This window comes from Mirounga leonina, unplaced genomic scaffold, assembly GCF_011800145.1.
Source record: "Mirounga leonina isolate KUSES-001 unplaced genomic scaffold, KU_Mleo_1.0 Mir_173, whole genome shotgun sequence".
NCBI lineage: Eukaryota > Metazoa > Chordata > Mammalia > Carnivora > Phocidae > Mirounga > Mirounga leonina.
In genome coordinates, this window is record NW_023270447.1 from 82,757,075 (window position 1) to 82,772,662 (window position 15,588).

Sequence of the window (15,588 nt, forward strand, 5' to 3'; positions counted from 1 at the left end):
TTTCCAGATTAAAGTATTGTTTGTAGGATCCAAGCGGTTGAATCATTATGGTCTGCTAGGTTTTTGGGGACAATCCAATTTGTTTGTACACTTTGTGTAGTGAAAATTGAGAAGCAGATATCAACTTCTAAAAGAATCTGTAGGCTCTAATATTCCAGAAATATTCCATATAGTACAACCACAAAATCTGTAGCCAAATAGCTCCATCAGATAGCAGAGATATATCCAAGGAAGGCCTTCAGATTATCCAAGAGAAGGAATAATTAATTCTAGAAGACAGGTAACTCCAAAAATGATACTGCCATACAAAATCTTCCACCATTTTATATCTCAGGAGTAGATATCCAACCAGCTGCAGGAAATAATCCTCTACGATTCCACAAGATACCAGCCACTGGGATAGAAATCACTTCCGTTTCCAACCCAAAATAGGAAACATTGAGAATGCCCAAAACTTTAAATCCATCTGGGGCCCCTAAATATGAGTTTCTGTTTCTCACCATATCAAATACAAAATACCTGCCTACAGAAACCTTGGAACTTACCCATCAAGTCTCCGCTCATAACGTCCTTCTCGTGCATGAAGTGATGGTGGGGGGCCATAAGCAGGCCCTCCACCACCTCCTCTGAACCCAGAAACCTCTCTACTACGAGATGCTATGGAAACTGTATCATCCAATCCCCGAGCAGCACTCGGAATGGTGCCTGGTTCATTATAATCCGTGCGTAGGTCTCTATCTCCCATTTTGTTGACTGAGTTGTGAGCTTTCTGTGCACTTTTGATGTCCACAAAATCCACAAAGGCAGCCACTCCTCCTTCAGATCCCCTCTTGGGGAGAATTTTGACACTTTCCACACGGCCATATCTGGAAAAAATAAAGCCAACATTATTGTTGCATAACAATAATTTTCCAAGAACAGTTTTTGAAAATGTGTTTCTTATTTTTAGACAATTTACATTATCTATGTATGTGGGAGAGGTTACAAAGTGACACTTAAGATGGCTTTTACATTCACATTTTTCTTTCTTGGGGAAAAATTTACAAATTTTTTTTTAAAGTAAGCTCTACACCCAATGTGGGGCTTGAACTCATGAGCCCTGAGATCTAGAGTCACATGCTCTACTGAACCAGCCAGCCAGGTCCCCCAAAATTTACAAATGTTTTAACCATTTTATTACTCTCACTTCTTAAATATTTACTAAATTACTTTTCACCCTTTTTTTTAAGATTTTATTTATTTGTGAGAGAGAGAATGAGAGACAGAGAACATGAGAGGGAGGAGGGTCAGAGGGAGAAGCAGACTCCCTGCTGAGCAGGGAGCCTGATGTGGGACTCGATCCCGGGACTCCAGGATCATGACCTGAGCCGAAGGCAGTCGCTTAACCAACTGAGCCACCCAGGCGCCCTACTTTTCACCTTTTAAGAACCCTTAGCTGAAATGAATCTCTCAGATTTTTTTTTAAGATTTTTATTTATTCATGAGAGACAGAGAGAGAGAGAGGCAGAGGGAGAAACAGGCTCCCTGCTGAGCAGGGAGCGCAATGCAGGACTCAATCCCAGGACCCTGGATCATGACCTGAGCCAAAGGCAAGATGCTTAACCATCTGAGCCATTCAGGTGCCCAACAGACTAATTTTTTAATGCAGTTTTCTGCTATTTAGTTTTTTCCAAGAGGTTAAAACTACCAAAATTTATAATTTAGGTATACTTAAAATTGTTTTTCATTTAAATTAATAAATTTGAGAAAATCTTTTGATAGACCCTATGTTCCCATTTTTATTAAAAAAATGCTTGATATGTCTGTAAAGAAAAATTTTAGGGCACCTTTTATATTTGGAAGATATATGTAAGAAATATACTGATTTGGAATTTTAAAAGTCATGAAAATTCTATGAATTTCATTAGGAGTTAACTATGCTTTATGCACTTATATCTGGCATTTTAGAAAGGCAGGCACAGCAATTTTAAATATAGCATTCTTATTTGCTGACAAACCAAAATCATAATTTTACACTTCTCCTGGAGCTGACATAATCAGAAAGCAGAACTTTTCTCTTTACATTCTCTAGTGTAAGTTATACCTCTCACAAGGGAAACATAATCCTAAAATTCTGTTTTATCAGGCAACTGAACTAGAAGTAACAAAATTATTTGTTGATACTGAATTAATGACGGGATCTTTTTTAATTTGGAAGAAATTTGATAGAAATTGGAATAGTTCTTTTTTTTTCCATACAAACATTAAACAATACCTTCCACTGTATCTGACAAAGGACTTGTATCCAGAGTATAAGAAATCTTATAATTCAACCCATTTTTAAATAGGCAAAACACTTCAACAAAGAAGACACACAGATGGCAGATAAACCCAGGAAAATCTGCTTAAAATTATTAGTCATTAGGGAAATGCAAATCAAAACCACAATGAGATACCACTTCACATCCACTAGGATGACTATTTAAGGCAGAAAAAAAAAAGGAAGAAAAGAACAAGTATTGACAAGAATGCAGAAAAATTTGAAATCCAGTGCAGATCTAGTAGAACTATAAAATCGTGCAGCCACTGTGGAAAAGTTTGGCATTTTCTCAAGAAGTTAAGCATAGAATTATCATATGATCCAGCAATTCCATCCTTAAGAAGTGAAAACTGGGGCTCAAACAGATATGTGTACACCAGTGTTCACTGCAGCATTATTTACAACAGCCAAAAGATGGAAACAACCCTAGTGTCTACCAATGAATGAATAAACAAAATGTGAAATATACGTATAATGGGATAGTATATTAAGACATAAAAATAAAGTTTTGATACATGACACAACATGGATAAAAATTATTTAAAACACCACCCTAAATGAAATAAGCCAGACACAAAAGGACAATTCGTTTATGATTCCACTTATATGAGGTATCTAGAATAGGCAAATTCATAGAGACAGAAAGTAGAATAGAAGCTAGGAGGAGCAGAGACAAGAGGGAAATGGGGAGGGGCGCCCGGGTGGCTCAGTTGGTTAAGCGACTGCCTTCAGCTCAGGTCATGATCCTGGAGTCCCGGGATCGAGTCCCACGTTGGGCTCCCTGCTCAGCAGGGAGTTTGCCTCTCTCTCTGACCCTCCCCCCTCTCATGCTCTCTATCTCATTCTCTCTCTCAAATAAATAAATAAAATCTTAAAAAAAAAAAAAGAGGGAAATGGGGAGTTATTGCTTAATGGGTATAGAATTTCTGTATGGGATGAAAAAATTCTAGAAATAGATAGTGGTAATGGTTATATACAACACCATGAATGTACTTAACACCACTGAGTTATATACCTAAAAATGGTTAAACTGAATGTTATATTATGCATATTTTACCACACCCACACCTACAAAGTTTATCACTAAATGGAAGGTTGCATAGGTTTTTCTTTTTCTTTTTAAAGATTTTTATTTATTTGACAGAGACACACCGAGAGAGGGAACACAAGCAGGGGCAGAGAGAGAGGGAAGCCCCATGTGGGGCTCGATCCCAGGACCCTGGGATCATGACCTGAGCTGAAGGCAGACGCTTAACAACTGAGCCACCCAGGCACCCCTGCATAGGTTTTTCTATTAAAAAAAAGAAGGGTGCCTGGGTGGCTCAGTCAGTTAAGCATCTGATTCTTGATTTCAGCTCAGGTCATGATCTCAGGGTCGTGGAATGGAGCCCCAAGAGGGGAGTCTGCTTGAGATTCTCTCCATCTCCCTCTGCCCCTCCCCCATGCCTGCACGCATTTGTGCTCGCTCTCTAAAATAAACTAGGGCGCCTGGGTGGCTAAGTTGGTTAAACGACTGCCTTTGGCTCAGGTCATGATCCCGGAGTCCTGGAATCGAGTCCCACATTGGGCTCCCCCTTCTCTGTGGGGAGCCTGCTTCTCCCTCTCCCTCTGCCTGCCACTCCCCTTGCTTGTGCTCACTCTGTCTCTCTCTGTGTCAAATAAATAAATAAAATCTTTAAAAAATAAAATATAATTAATTAGGTAATTAAAAAAAAAGAGGGAAGCAGCAAAGGGAAGCAACTCCCCATCAAAAATTCAGTTAGCCAAAGAATAATACGGGGAAAACAAATGTTTAAGCTTATGTCCTGAATAACAAAGAGTTAAATACAATACTATGCATTGATTATTAATTACCAAATAATCATTCCATAGATTATGGGTGTAAAATAAAGTCAAATCATGCTCCCTTCCTCAGAAGGGCGGGCTTACCATCTCTATCATTTTTATATAAGGAGAGCACACTTTAGAAACAAGACATAAATTTATCTTCCAATTCAACAAAGGAGAACTCAATCAAGTATTACAACTAACTCTACATTACTCTTCTATACTGGGAAGACTGGAAACTCCCAAATTAAAAAAAAAAAAAAAAAAAAGGCAGTGTCTAACTCTTCATATCCATGAAAGCTCAGCTGGTAAAGGTGATGTCCTGATTTTCTCTACTCTTTCCAAAATAACACATTTCCTACAGTTTTCAAGTATTCAAGATGAAACATTTATCTGACATTTAGTAGTTAAAAAAGAATCAAACCACAATTAGGTAATATTTCCTTTTCAACAACATCGAGCCTTAGATACATACAGGTTTTCAGAGAACCTATGGAATATTTTCCAGTAATATACAGAAAATATCAATTTCTAAAATTACACGGTCACTAGTTATGTGATTAAGTTAACTCATTTATAATTTCTCAAGAATTAAGAGAACCTAAGTTTAAAATAAATTGAGAACAGAAAGCTAAGAAATTGTGTTTGACTGCTACAAGCTGCAGTATATAACTATTTAATAGGTTTGTCTTCAAAAACACAGTAAAGAAACAATACTAAATTGGCTTCTGTTTGGTCAAAATGTTCAACATTAAAAAATATTAAATTGATCAACATACACTGTATTCTAAGTTTTTAAGAGTCAATTTAAAAATTATCCAAGGTAAGGGTGCCTGGTTGGTTCAGTCGGTACAGCATTCAACTCTTAATCTCAGGGTCCTGGGTTCAAGCCTCACGTTGGGGGAGCCAACTTAAAAAAAAAAAAAAAATTACCCAAAATAATGCCACGTTTGTTGAAATGTTTGGTCTCCTTTCAACAACAGACAATTTAGGGGTGCCTGGCTGGTTCATTCGGTGGAGCCTGTGACTCTTGATCTTGAGGTTGTGGGTTTGAGCCCCATGTTGGGTGTAAAGATTTTTTTTTTTTTTTTTAAGATTTTATTTACTTATTTGACAGAATGAGAAAGCAGGAGAGCACCAACAGTGGAAGCAGCAGAGGGAGAAGGAGAAGCAGGCGCTCCACCGAGCAGGGAGCCTGACGTGGGGCTCAATCCCAGGACCCTGGGATCATGACTGAGCCAAAGGCAGTCGCTCAACCAACTAAGCCACCCAGGCGCCCCTAAAGATTACTTTAAAAACAAAAAATCTTAAAAAAAGAAAAAACCCCACAATGGACAATTTATATAATAAGCACTGACAGTCCTTAGCAGTTCCTTGAAGAATATAATTTCAGTGAATTAATGGCCTCAGAGTTCACATTGGAAAGCAATGTTGACATAGTGGAGGAAAAGCATGAGAGTATAAGAAAAGACACTAATGTTCTGATCCTAATTCAATTATTAACTGTATGATTTTTAACAGGTACTGTTCTAGGCACCTGATGCATATCAAGGAACAAAGCAAAGATCCCTAGCCTGAGGGAATGTAATTACAATTTAGATCCCTGAGAGGTGAAGAGTTGTCCTATTCTAAACTGTTTTTATCAACTCCACAAGAAACTTACTCTATAATTTACAAAGCAACACCATTACATAAAGCTAAAGACATAACCCTCAACACAGACGTACTTCTCAATACCCCTTCTTTCCAGAAGGCACTGCACTCAACCATTATTGGCTGGGTTATCAATGAAAATGCAATTAATTTTAATTCTAGTTTTTGCAACTGATCCTACTAATAAGCAATAGTAAAGAATAGCCACATACAGTACTTGCTTTTCACAAAAAGCCTCCTACTACAGAAAACAATCCTCCCCAAGTCATTTTTTTTTTTAAGAGAGGGAGGGAGAGGGAGAGAGGGAGGTGGTGAGGGGGGTGGGTTGGTAAAAGTAAAGGGAGAGAATCTTAAGCAGGCTCCATGCCCTGCGTGGAGCCCAACCTCACAACCCTGAGATCATGACATGAGGCAAAATCAAGAGTCGGATGCTTAACCCACTGAGCAAGCCAGGCACCTCTCCCCAAGTCATTTTTGAAACAACAATAGATCCACTCTGCTTAGACAATACATCTGAATTCTACATCTACCCTTTGCCCAGTTAACTCCTGGTGTAAAAATATCACATCTGAGTCTATTATGATTACTAACATTACTGCTCTATTTCCAAGTAAAGAGATCCCTTCTAAAGCTTCAATGTTGTCCCACTATTCCAGGTAAGTTATAGGATCGTACATAGGGAGAATATTAGCCTTTTTGAAGAGGCATGCAATTAACCTAAACATCTACTCTGTAAAACCCAATATATCACTTTCCAAACACTGCATATTTTATCAAACTACCAATGGTTTTGTGTATTTCCCACCTTCCCACCCTTCCATCCCATAATGGCCAAGATGTTCCTTATTCAAAAGTAAATGGCCAATAAGCTCAGACAGAAAGAAAGTGAAGAGCAAATGAACATGTCATAAGGGATAAAAAGGCCTAAAAGATAAATATTAAAGCCTGGTTGGGCTACCTATAAGAAATGTTTGTGTTTTTTATTCAAAATCATTCTTCTTTCAAGGTCAGACAGCTGGGTCTTAAGTATATCCATTACAATTACCAAACTACCTGAAATAATGCAGTAACATCAACACTTATATTACCTTTTTATAGCAGTAACTTTTTTTTTTTTAAGATTTTATTTATTTATTTGAGAGAGAGAGAGACTGAGAGAGAGAGCACATGAGAGGGGGGAGGGTTGGGAGGGTCAGAGGGAGAAGCAGACTCCCTGCCGAGCAGGGAGCCCGATGCGGGACTTGATCCCGGGACTCCAGGATCATGACCTGAGCCGAAGGCAGTCGCTTAACCAACTGAGCCACCCAGGCGCCCTATAGCAGTAACTTTTTACAAAGAAATTACTAATATATAAATCAACCCATCTGATCTATTTATTTAAGTTTTTTTTTTTTAATTTATTTATTTGACATAGAGAGAGCACAAGTAGGCAGAACGGCAGGCAGAGGGAAAGGGAGAAGCAGGCTCTCCGCTGAGCAGGGAGCCCAACGCGGGGCTCAATCCCAGGACCCTGGGATCATGACCTGAGCCGAAGGCAGCCGCTTAACCGACTGAGCTACCCAGGTGCCCCTGATCTATTTATTTTTTTAATTTTTTTTTTTTAAAGATTTTATTCATTTGAGAGAGAGAGACAGAGAGAGTATAAGCAGGGGGAGAGGGAGAAGCAGAGGGAAAAGCAGACTCCCTGCTGAGCAAGGAGCCCGATGTGGGGCTCGATGCCAGGACCTAGAGATCATGACCTGAGCCGAAAGCAGAGATGCTCAACCATCTGAGCCACCCAGGCACCCCGATCTTAAATTCAGACCAAAAGGCTGGTTTTCCCTCTTATGACAGACCTTTATTTTACGTCCTACACTAATGACTAGAAATACTTCAGGCAGACCAAAAGGCAGAATCCTTAACAACTTAATATGTTGTAACAGCATTTAAATTAGAACTGCCCAGGGGTGCCTGAGTGGCACAGTCGGTTGAGCCAGACACTTGGTTTCTGCTTGGGTTGTGATCTCAGGGTCATGAGATCAAGCCCTGCATCAGGCTCCACACTGGGTACAGAGTCTGCTTGGGATTCTCTCTTCCTCTCCCTCTGTCCCTTCCCCTCTCACTCTCTCAAATAAATAAATCTTTAAAATAAAATGAATAAATAAATTCAAGATGGCCACATTTTTCTTACATAAATCACAGGTCAAAAATTTTATCATGATAAAACACAATATAAAATAAGGTATTAAAAAAATAGGGGAAGGGAGGGAAAACAGAATGGAAAGAAATCAGAGAGGGAGACAAACCATGAGAGACTCTTAACTATAAGAAATAAACTGAGGGTTACTGGAGGGGAGGTTAAGTGGGGGGATGGGATAATTGGGTGATGTGATGAGTACTGGGTGTTATACACAACTGATGAATTACTGAACTCTATCTGAAATTAATGATGTACTATAGGTTGGCTAATTGAATTTAAATAAAAATAAATAAAATAAAAATAAAATAAGTTCTTTTAAACATTTTCTTAAAGTAAGATCTATACCCACTTGGGGCCTGAATTCATGATGCTGAGATTAAGACTCATATGCTCTACCAACTGAGCCAGCCAGTGCCCCTGGATTGTACACTTTAAAAGGATGAGTTTTAGGGGTGTCTGGGTGGCTCAGTCATTTAGCGTCAGGTCATGATCCCAGAATTCTGGGATAGAGCTCCACATGGGGCTCCCTGCTCGGCGGGAAGCCTGCTTCTCCCTCTCCCACTCCCCATGCTTGTGTTCCCTCTCTTGCTGTGTCTCTCTGTCAAATAAATAAATATTTTTAAAAATAAAAATAAAAAAAGATCTTTGTTATCTCAATATAAATCAACAGTGTGCTGTGTTTCCCATAACCGGGCACACTTGGAAGACATTTTCTATTTCAAGTATGTCTGACTGGGAAGATAAGTAACCCATTACTGGTGACAGCCAAAATCTGCCATTTCCATCTCACAATGATACAGAATTCTTTCAGGAAATCTGTGAAATAAATTTATATATAAAGTAGATTTATAAACTAGTTTTAAGTAATATATTCCTCTTTTAATCACACTATCTTTTGCCTAAGTACAAATAATTACTAAAAATGGCAAAAGACAGACTAAGGATCCCTAAAGCCAGCAAAAGGCTGTCAACCACACAGCCCTAGGATCACTGGAAAAAAAGCTAATACCCTGAGAGATGTTTCTCTACTTGGAGGGATAGGGGGAGGAGTGGAAAAAGACGAAAGGAGGAATGATTTATAATAGTTTGCCAATTTGCGTTCTCGCTCTGCCAAAAATAAAAATAAAAATTACTAATTTGTTGTATAAACTTGGGTCTAAAATCTCTAAATCATAAAGAAAAAGACGACATAAATTCTATTTGTTGTCTTCTAGAATGTACATGTATACATACACCTACTAAGTGCTATGTGATTTTTTTTTTTTAAGATTTTATTTATTTGTGAGAGAGAGCACAGCGGGAGAGTGAGAGGCAGAAGCAGACTACCCTCTGAGCAGAGAGCCTGAAGGGGGGCTCGATCCCAGGACCCTGAGATCATGACCTGAGCCAAAGGCAGACGCTCAACCGACTGAGCCACCCAGGCACCCTGCTATGTGATTTTTTTAAATGTATTACTGTAGTATGCTTCTGCAAATTCAATAAAGTTGTAATTTGAACGGTTTTGTGTAATCTCCAGGGGGGCAAAAAAAGAAAAAGGAAAAGACCACATAAACCACAAAAAACTGTAGCTCCTGAGTAACAAAACAGTCAAAAGATAAATGGGGAAAAATACTTGTAACACATGAGAAATAAATGTTTTCCAAAATATACAAACAATTCTGACAAATCAAGGGAAACACAGGCCCAAATAAAAAAAACAGGCAAAATATCTGAATATGAAGTTTTTTAAAAATATGCACATACTGAGGGGCCTGGGTGGCTCAGTTAAGTGGCCAACTTTGGCTCAGGTCAGGATCTCAGGGTTTTGGGATGGAGTCCTGCATCAGGCTCCCCAGTCAGTGGGGAGTCTGCTTCTCCCTCTCCTTCTGCCCCTCCTCCCATTTGCACCCACGCTCGCTCTAATAAAACCTTTTTAAAAATTAATTATTCAGGGCGCATGGGTGGCTCAATCAGTTGAGCATCTGCATCCGGCTCAGGTCATGATCCTGGGGTCCTGGGATCGAGTCCTGCATCAGGCTACTTACTCTGCGGATAGCCTGCTTCTCCCTCTCCTCCCCACTTGTGCTTCTCTTACTATCTCTATCCCTCTCTCTCAAATAAATAAAATCTAAAAAAAAAAAAAAAAAAAATTAACTAGTTAAATAAAAAAAATATGTACATACACACAGGGGGCGCCTGGTTGGCTCAGTTGGTGGAGCATGTGACTCTTGTTCTCAGGGTTGTAGGTTTGAGCCCCATATTGGGTGTAGAGATTACTTAAAAACAAAATCTTAAAAATAAATAAAATATGCACATACAAATAGTAAAAGAAATACTCAAAAAAGCTGCTCAATTTCACTCAAAATTTTGAAAATCTAACTTTTAAAAAAGGCAACATAACACAAAACCCTAAATTTTAATAATACCTAGGTACTAGTCTAAGATAATAAGACACTTTCATAACACTCTCTGCAGGAGTATAAATCAGAAAAAACTCTTAGGAAGACAATTTGATAGTATTAAGAATTAAGTACACATCCCTAGAAATTCCATTCACGGGGACTGATCATGCATGCGCAGTTGTAGGTGTCTGCAAACAGTATACACAGTATACAAGACTGCTTACTGCAACACTGCTTGTAACTGTAAAAAAAACAAAGTAACCACCATTCCACTTTCTGCCTATATGAATTTGTGTGCTCTAGGCACCTGCTATAAGTAGAATAATACAATACTTGGCCTTTTGGGACTTGACTTATGTCGCTTAGCATAATTTTGTTTAATTTTGTTTGTTTTTTTTCAGATTTTATTTTTTTTGACAGAGAGAGAGAGAGCACAAGCAGAGGGAGCGGCAGGCAGAGGGACAGGAAGAAGCAGACTCCCCGCTGAGCACGGATCGCGATGGGGGGCTCGATCCCAGGACCTGGGGTCATGACCTGAGCCGAAGGCAGTTGCTTAACCAACTGAGCCACCCAGGCGCCCCTGTTTAGTTTTTGTTTTTAAAGTAGGCTCCCCGCTCAGCCTGGAGCCCAATGCAGGGCTTGAACCAGGGCCCTGAGATCAAGATCTGAGATGACATCAAGAGTTGGACACTTAACTGACTAAGCCACCTAGGCGCCCCAGCATATATATTTTTTTTTAAAAGGGAGAAAATCAAATTTCATAGGCATGCATACAGGGAATCCAGAGAGATGTGAAATTCCCTCACTCAGCACAATTTCTTCAAGGTTCATCCATGTTGTAGCATTAGTCAGAATTTCCTTCCTTTCTGGAGTGCCTGGGTTAACATTTGGACATTTGTTCTCACAATAATCCATGAATAACTTCATAAATGTGTGTGATTTACATAGTACTTTTCTGGGAAAAGTTCAAGTATAATTGTCAGTAGAATGCAAATGATCATGATTACCCATTTCTTAAAGTAATGACAGTAAATAAAGCAGATGAAGGAAAAAGGAGCAAGGCAAGCTTATCAAAAAAAGGGAAGACTGGAGAAAACAAAGCTGAAGTTGCAGAAGCCAAAGGAACAAGTAACAGCAAAAATCCACATCAAGCGTCTCTAGTATGAATACAAAGGGCTCTTTGAAAACATGATTCCTACCTGGTTTACCAGAACTATTACTTAAAATTGCTGAGAAGAAATTTATTTTTATTTCTTTTTAAGATTTTATTTATTTGAGAGAGAAAGAATGAGTGAAAGAGAAGGAACAGGGGGAGGGGCAGAGTGAGAAGCAGAAGTAGACTCCCCGATGGGGCCCCCCACCATCCCAGGACCCTAACTAAGATCATGACCTAAGCCAAAGGCAGACACTTAACCAACTGAGCCACCCAGGCACCCCAAGAAATTTTTTGTTTTTAAGATTTTATTTATTTATTTGACAGAGAGAGAGACAGCAAGGGAGGGAACACAAGCAGGGGGACTGGGAGAGGGAGAAGCAGGTTTCTGGCTGAGCCTAGGATCATGACCTGAGCCGAAGGCAGATGCTTAACGACTGAGCCACCCAGGCACCCCAAGAAATTCATTTTTAACCTTATAACTTACTTCTTAGTAAAATGGTAATTTAAACAATGACTTAGGAAAACTTATGAATACTTTTAATACTTCCCTTGACTAGTGACTTTTATCCTTATTTCATACTATATAGTTGTTAAGATAAAATAGAAGACAAAAACATGATCCCTTTTTTTAATGTACATAAATTCCATATTCTTTTCATACTCCACTATGAGTTTTTTGTAAAATCTTTGAAGACTACCTCTACTCCTAGATTTAGGAAATGGGTTATCACTCCTCAATTTTAAAAGGTCTCTGAATTTTTTTTTTTACTCAATTCCAATGTTTTGTAAACTTTTAAGTAAACATGCTTCCCTATAAAGAACCTTGGCATGGAATTAGCCCCATCCAATTAAAAAAGTAAGTCAAAGGGCACCTGTGTCCATTAGGCGTGAGACTCTTGATTTCGGCTCAGGTCCTGCTATCAGGATTGTGGGATTAAGCCCTTTGTGGGGCTCGGTGCTCTGCACGGAATCTGCTTGTCCCTCTGCTCCTCCCCCTGCTCATGCTCACTCTCTCTCTAATATAAATAAACAAAATCTTTAAAAAAAAAAAAATGTCACTAGGGGCACCTGGGTGGCTCAGCCGGGAGCCTGCTTCTCCCTCTCCCTCTGCCTGCCACTCCCCCTGCTTGTGCTCATCTCTCTGTCAAATAAAGTCTTAAAAAAAAAAAAGTCATCAGTCTCTATGCCAATTATTTTATTAAATATGTAAACTTCCCCAGTCAGCATTTTAATCTGATTAGTTACAATCTCTAGAACTAAAAGGCTTTTTCTACAAACAAAAAATCTTTTAGGAAGAATAAAACATTCAGAAAAAAACACTCAGAAAAACATTTTTAAAACAAAATTTTCCTATAAGATCAACACAAAGGAAATCAAATGTCATAACCCTGTGAGACCCAAAGCGGTGATGAAAGTTCCTTTTATACATCTACTTTTAGAATGACAAAGCAAACATATGCTAAAAAGGGATCATCTGTGTCAAAAACCACTGTGAAAAGGGTTACTTCGCAAGAAAAATAGAAAGGTGTGAGTGTTAAGAAAAACTAGAGTATATCCTTATACACTTTACATGTAACAAAACAGACACACCATTTTAAAAAATTAACTGCAACATAATTTAAAACTAAAACTTTAAAATACCACTTATGTCTTGACCCAGAAAGGCTACTTTTGACTGAAGAACATAGCTGGTTAGCAGAATGATTCATTTCAAAGTAACTGATAACACCAATGTTTCGTATGATGGCTACAACAGTATTTCTAGGTATTAAACTCTCTTATAATCCAACTGAACATTAATACATACTTTTAAAAAATTTATAGCATTCCAGTGACCTTTATGTCTTATGAATGATAGCTATAACAAGATTTCTTAAACTGTAAAGACCCTAGGAATCTTATAACCCAACCCACTTGGTTTCTGGGAAAAATTAAATATACCCACTTTAGGTAATAAATGTATTACTGTAGAGTTAAAGCCCCTTATTTTATATACAGCATCACATACTAATTGAATTTTAAGAGCTCTCTATAAACTTGAGATTTTCGCAAATCTTGTTTTCTCTGATTAAAGTGTGGCCCACAGAGGCGCCTGAGTGGCTCAGGTGGTTAAGTGTCCAACTGATCTCAGCTCAGGTCTTTAAAATCTCAATGCTGTGAGCTGAAGCCCTGCACTGGGCTCCACACTGGGGGGAAAACAAAAAGTAGGCAGTACTGATTATGGCATTTAATTCTAACTATGGATGTGCTTGAAATTCATGTCACTGAAAGAATTCAAGCTGACTAAAACGAGCAACCTTAGAATTACAAAGAGTCTAAGATTTCCAGAATAAGACTAGGTGTTGGAGGAGGAGAATGCAAAACCTGAAAAACAAAACAAAAAACCCATGGGGGGGGGAAAACACAGCAGTTCCAATCACTAAGAGTACAATGAGTAAAAAAGAGGAGGGGCGGGAATCAAGCTATTCACCTCACACTATCTTTGTTTTATTTTCTAGTCAAAGTTTTTTGGTGATTTTAACTTTTTCACCTCAACCTTTCTATGTCAAAGTTAAAATCAGTACTTAAATGTGCTGCTCCTGGGGCACCTGGGTGGCTCAGTCGTTAAGCATCTGCCTTTGGCTCAGGTCATGATCTCGGGGTCCTGGGATCAAGCCCCGCATCGGGCTCCTTGTTCAGCGGGGAGCCTGCTTCTCCCTCTCCCTCTGCCTGCAGCTCCCTCCGTTTGTGCTTGTGCTCTATCAAATAAACAAAATCTTAAAAAAAAAAAAAAAAAGTTTAAATATGCTGCTACTATTCTATTCTTAAACTAATGGTTTGCTTAAACCAATGGTTCTTAACTTTTTCATGCCCTGGACTGGGTTGACAGTCTGGTGAAACTTACAAACACTTCCTTGGAATAACATTAATAAAATAAAATGAACAAGATTACAAAGAAAACCAATTATAATAAAATACAATTATCAAAATACTTTAAAATGGTTCCACTCAGGGGTTCCACCTGGGTGGCTCAGATGGTTAAGCATCTGCCTTCGGCTCAGGTCATGATCCTAGCTAGGGTCCTGGGATGGAGCCCGATAGGAAGCCTGCTTCTCCCTCTCCCTCTACTGTCCCCTGATTGTGCTCTCTTGCTCTTTCAAAGAAATAAATAAAATCTTAAAAAAATACAATAAAGTAAGTTCCACTCATACAAAAATCAGAGGACAGGGGCGCCTGGGTGGCTCAGTCAGTTAAGCGGCTGCCTTCGGCTCAGGTCATGATCCCTGGGATCAAGCCCTGCATCCGGCTCCCTGCTCAGCAGGGAACCTGCTTCTCCCTCCTCCTCTGCCTGCCGCTCCCCCTACTTGTGCTGTCAAATAAATAAAATCCTTAAAAAAAAAGAAAAAACAACCAGAGGACAAAAGGTGATATTAGCATACATCACAGGAAAAGAATTTTTTTTTTTTAAAAGAGAGAGAGTGGGGAGCGGCAGAGGGAGAGAGAGAATCCCAAGCAGGCTCCACACCCATCCTGGAGCCCAACTTGGGGCTCCAACTCACGACCCTAAGATTATGACCTGAGCCAAAACAGAGTCAGATGCCTGACTGAGCCACCCAGGCACCCCATGGACAAAAATGCTATCAGCAAAATTCACACAGTGAGAAACTCTATAGAACAATCAACCTGGTTTGCAACAAATTAAGTTGTAAGGAAAGAGGGAGATTAAAATCTACAGATTAAAAGACTTCAATAGTCAAAATGTTCATCAATAAGTAAATAAACTATGGTATCTCGACTGGGACGGTGGTGGTGGTGGTGGTGGTGGTTACAACGATGCCTACATTTCTCAAAATTCAAGAAACTTTACACTTAAAATAAGCACATTTTCCTGTATGCAAATTAAGCCTCAATAATTTTTTTAAAATTTATTGGGGCTTAAACTCACAACCCCAAGACCAAGAGTCTCATGCTCTACCAACTGAGCCAGCCAGGTGCCCCCCCCAATTTTTTTTAAGTTTTTCAATAAAAATTTTAAAGAATTACATATCACCAATTATAATAGGTGTACCTTAGAGTCTGAGTTTAAAAAAAAAAAATTCTTTTTTTTTTTTAA

At 38.9% G+C, this 15,588-nt stretch overlaps 1 protein-coding gene across 5 annotated transcripts in view; it reads right to left on the minus strand.

Moving 5' to 3' along the window:
* Positions 1 to 15,588, minus strand: part of SPEN (spen family transcriptional repressor) — a 103,316-nt gene that overhangs the window by 66,100 nt on the left and 21,628 nt on the right. For all 5 annotated transcript variants that reach the window (XM_035019711.1, XM_035019710.1, XM_035019708.1 and 2 more), the window contains one exon: positions 546 to 866. In XM_035019711.1, the coding sequence (XP_034875602.1) occupies positions 546 to 745 (200 nt within the window). In that variant the 5' untranslated portion in view covers positions 746 to 866. The remainder of the gene's footprint in view (positions 1 to 545; positions 867 to 15,588) is intronic.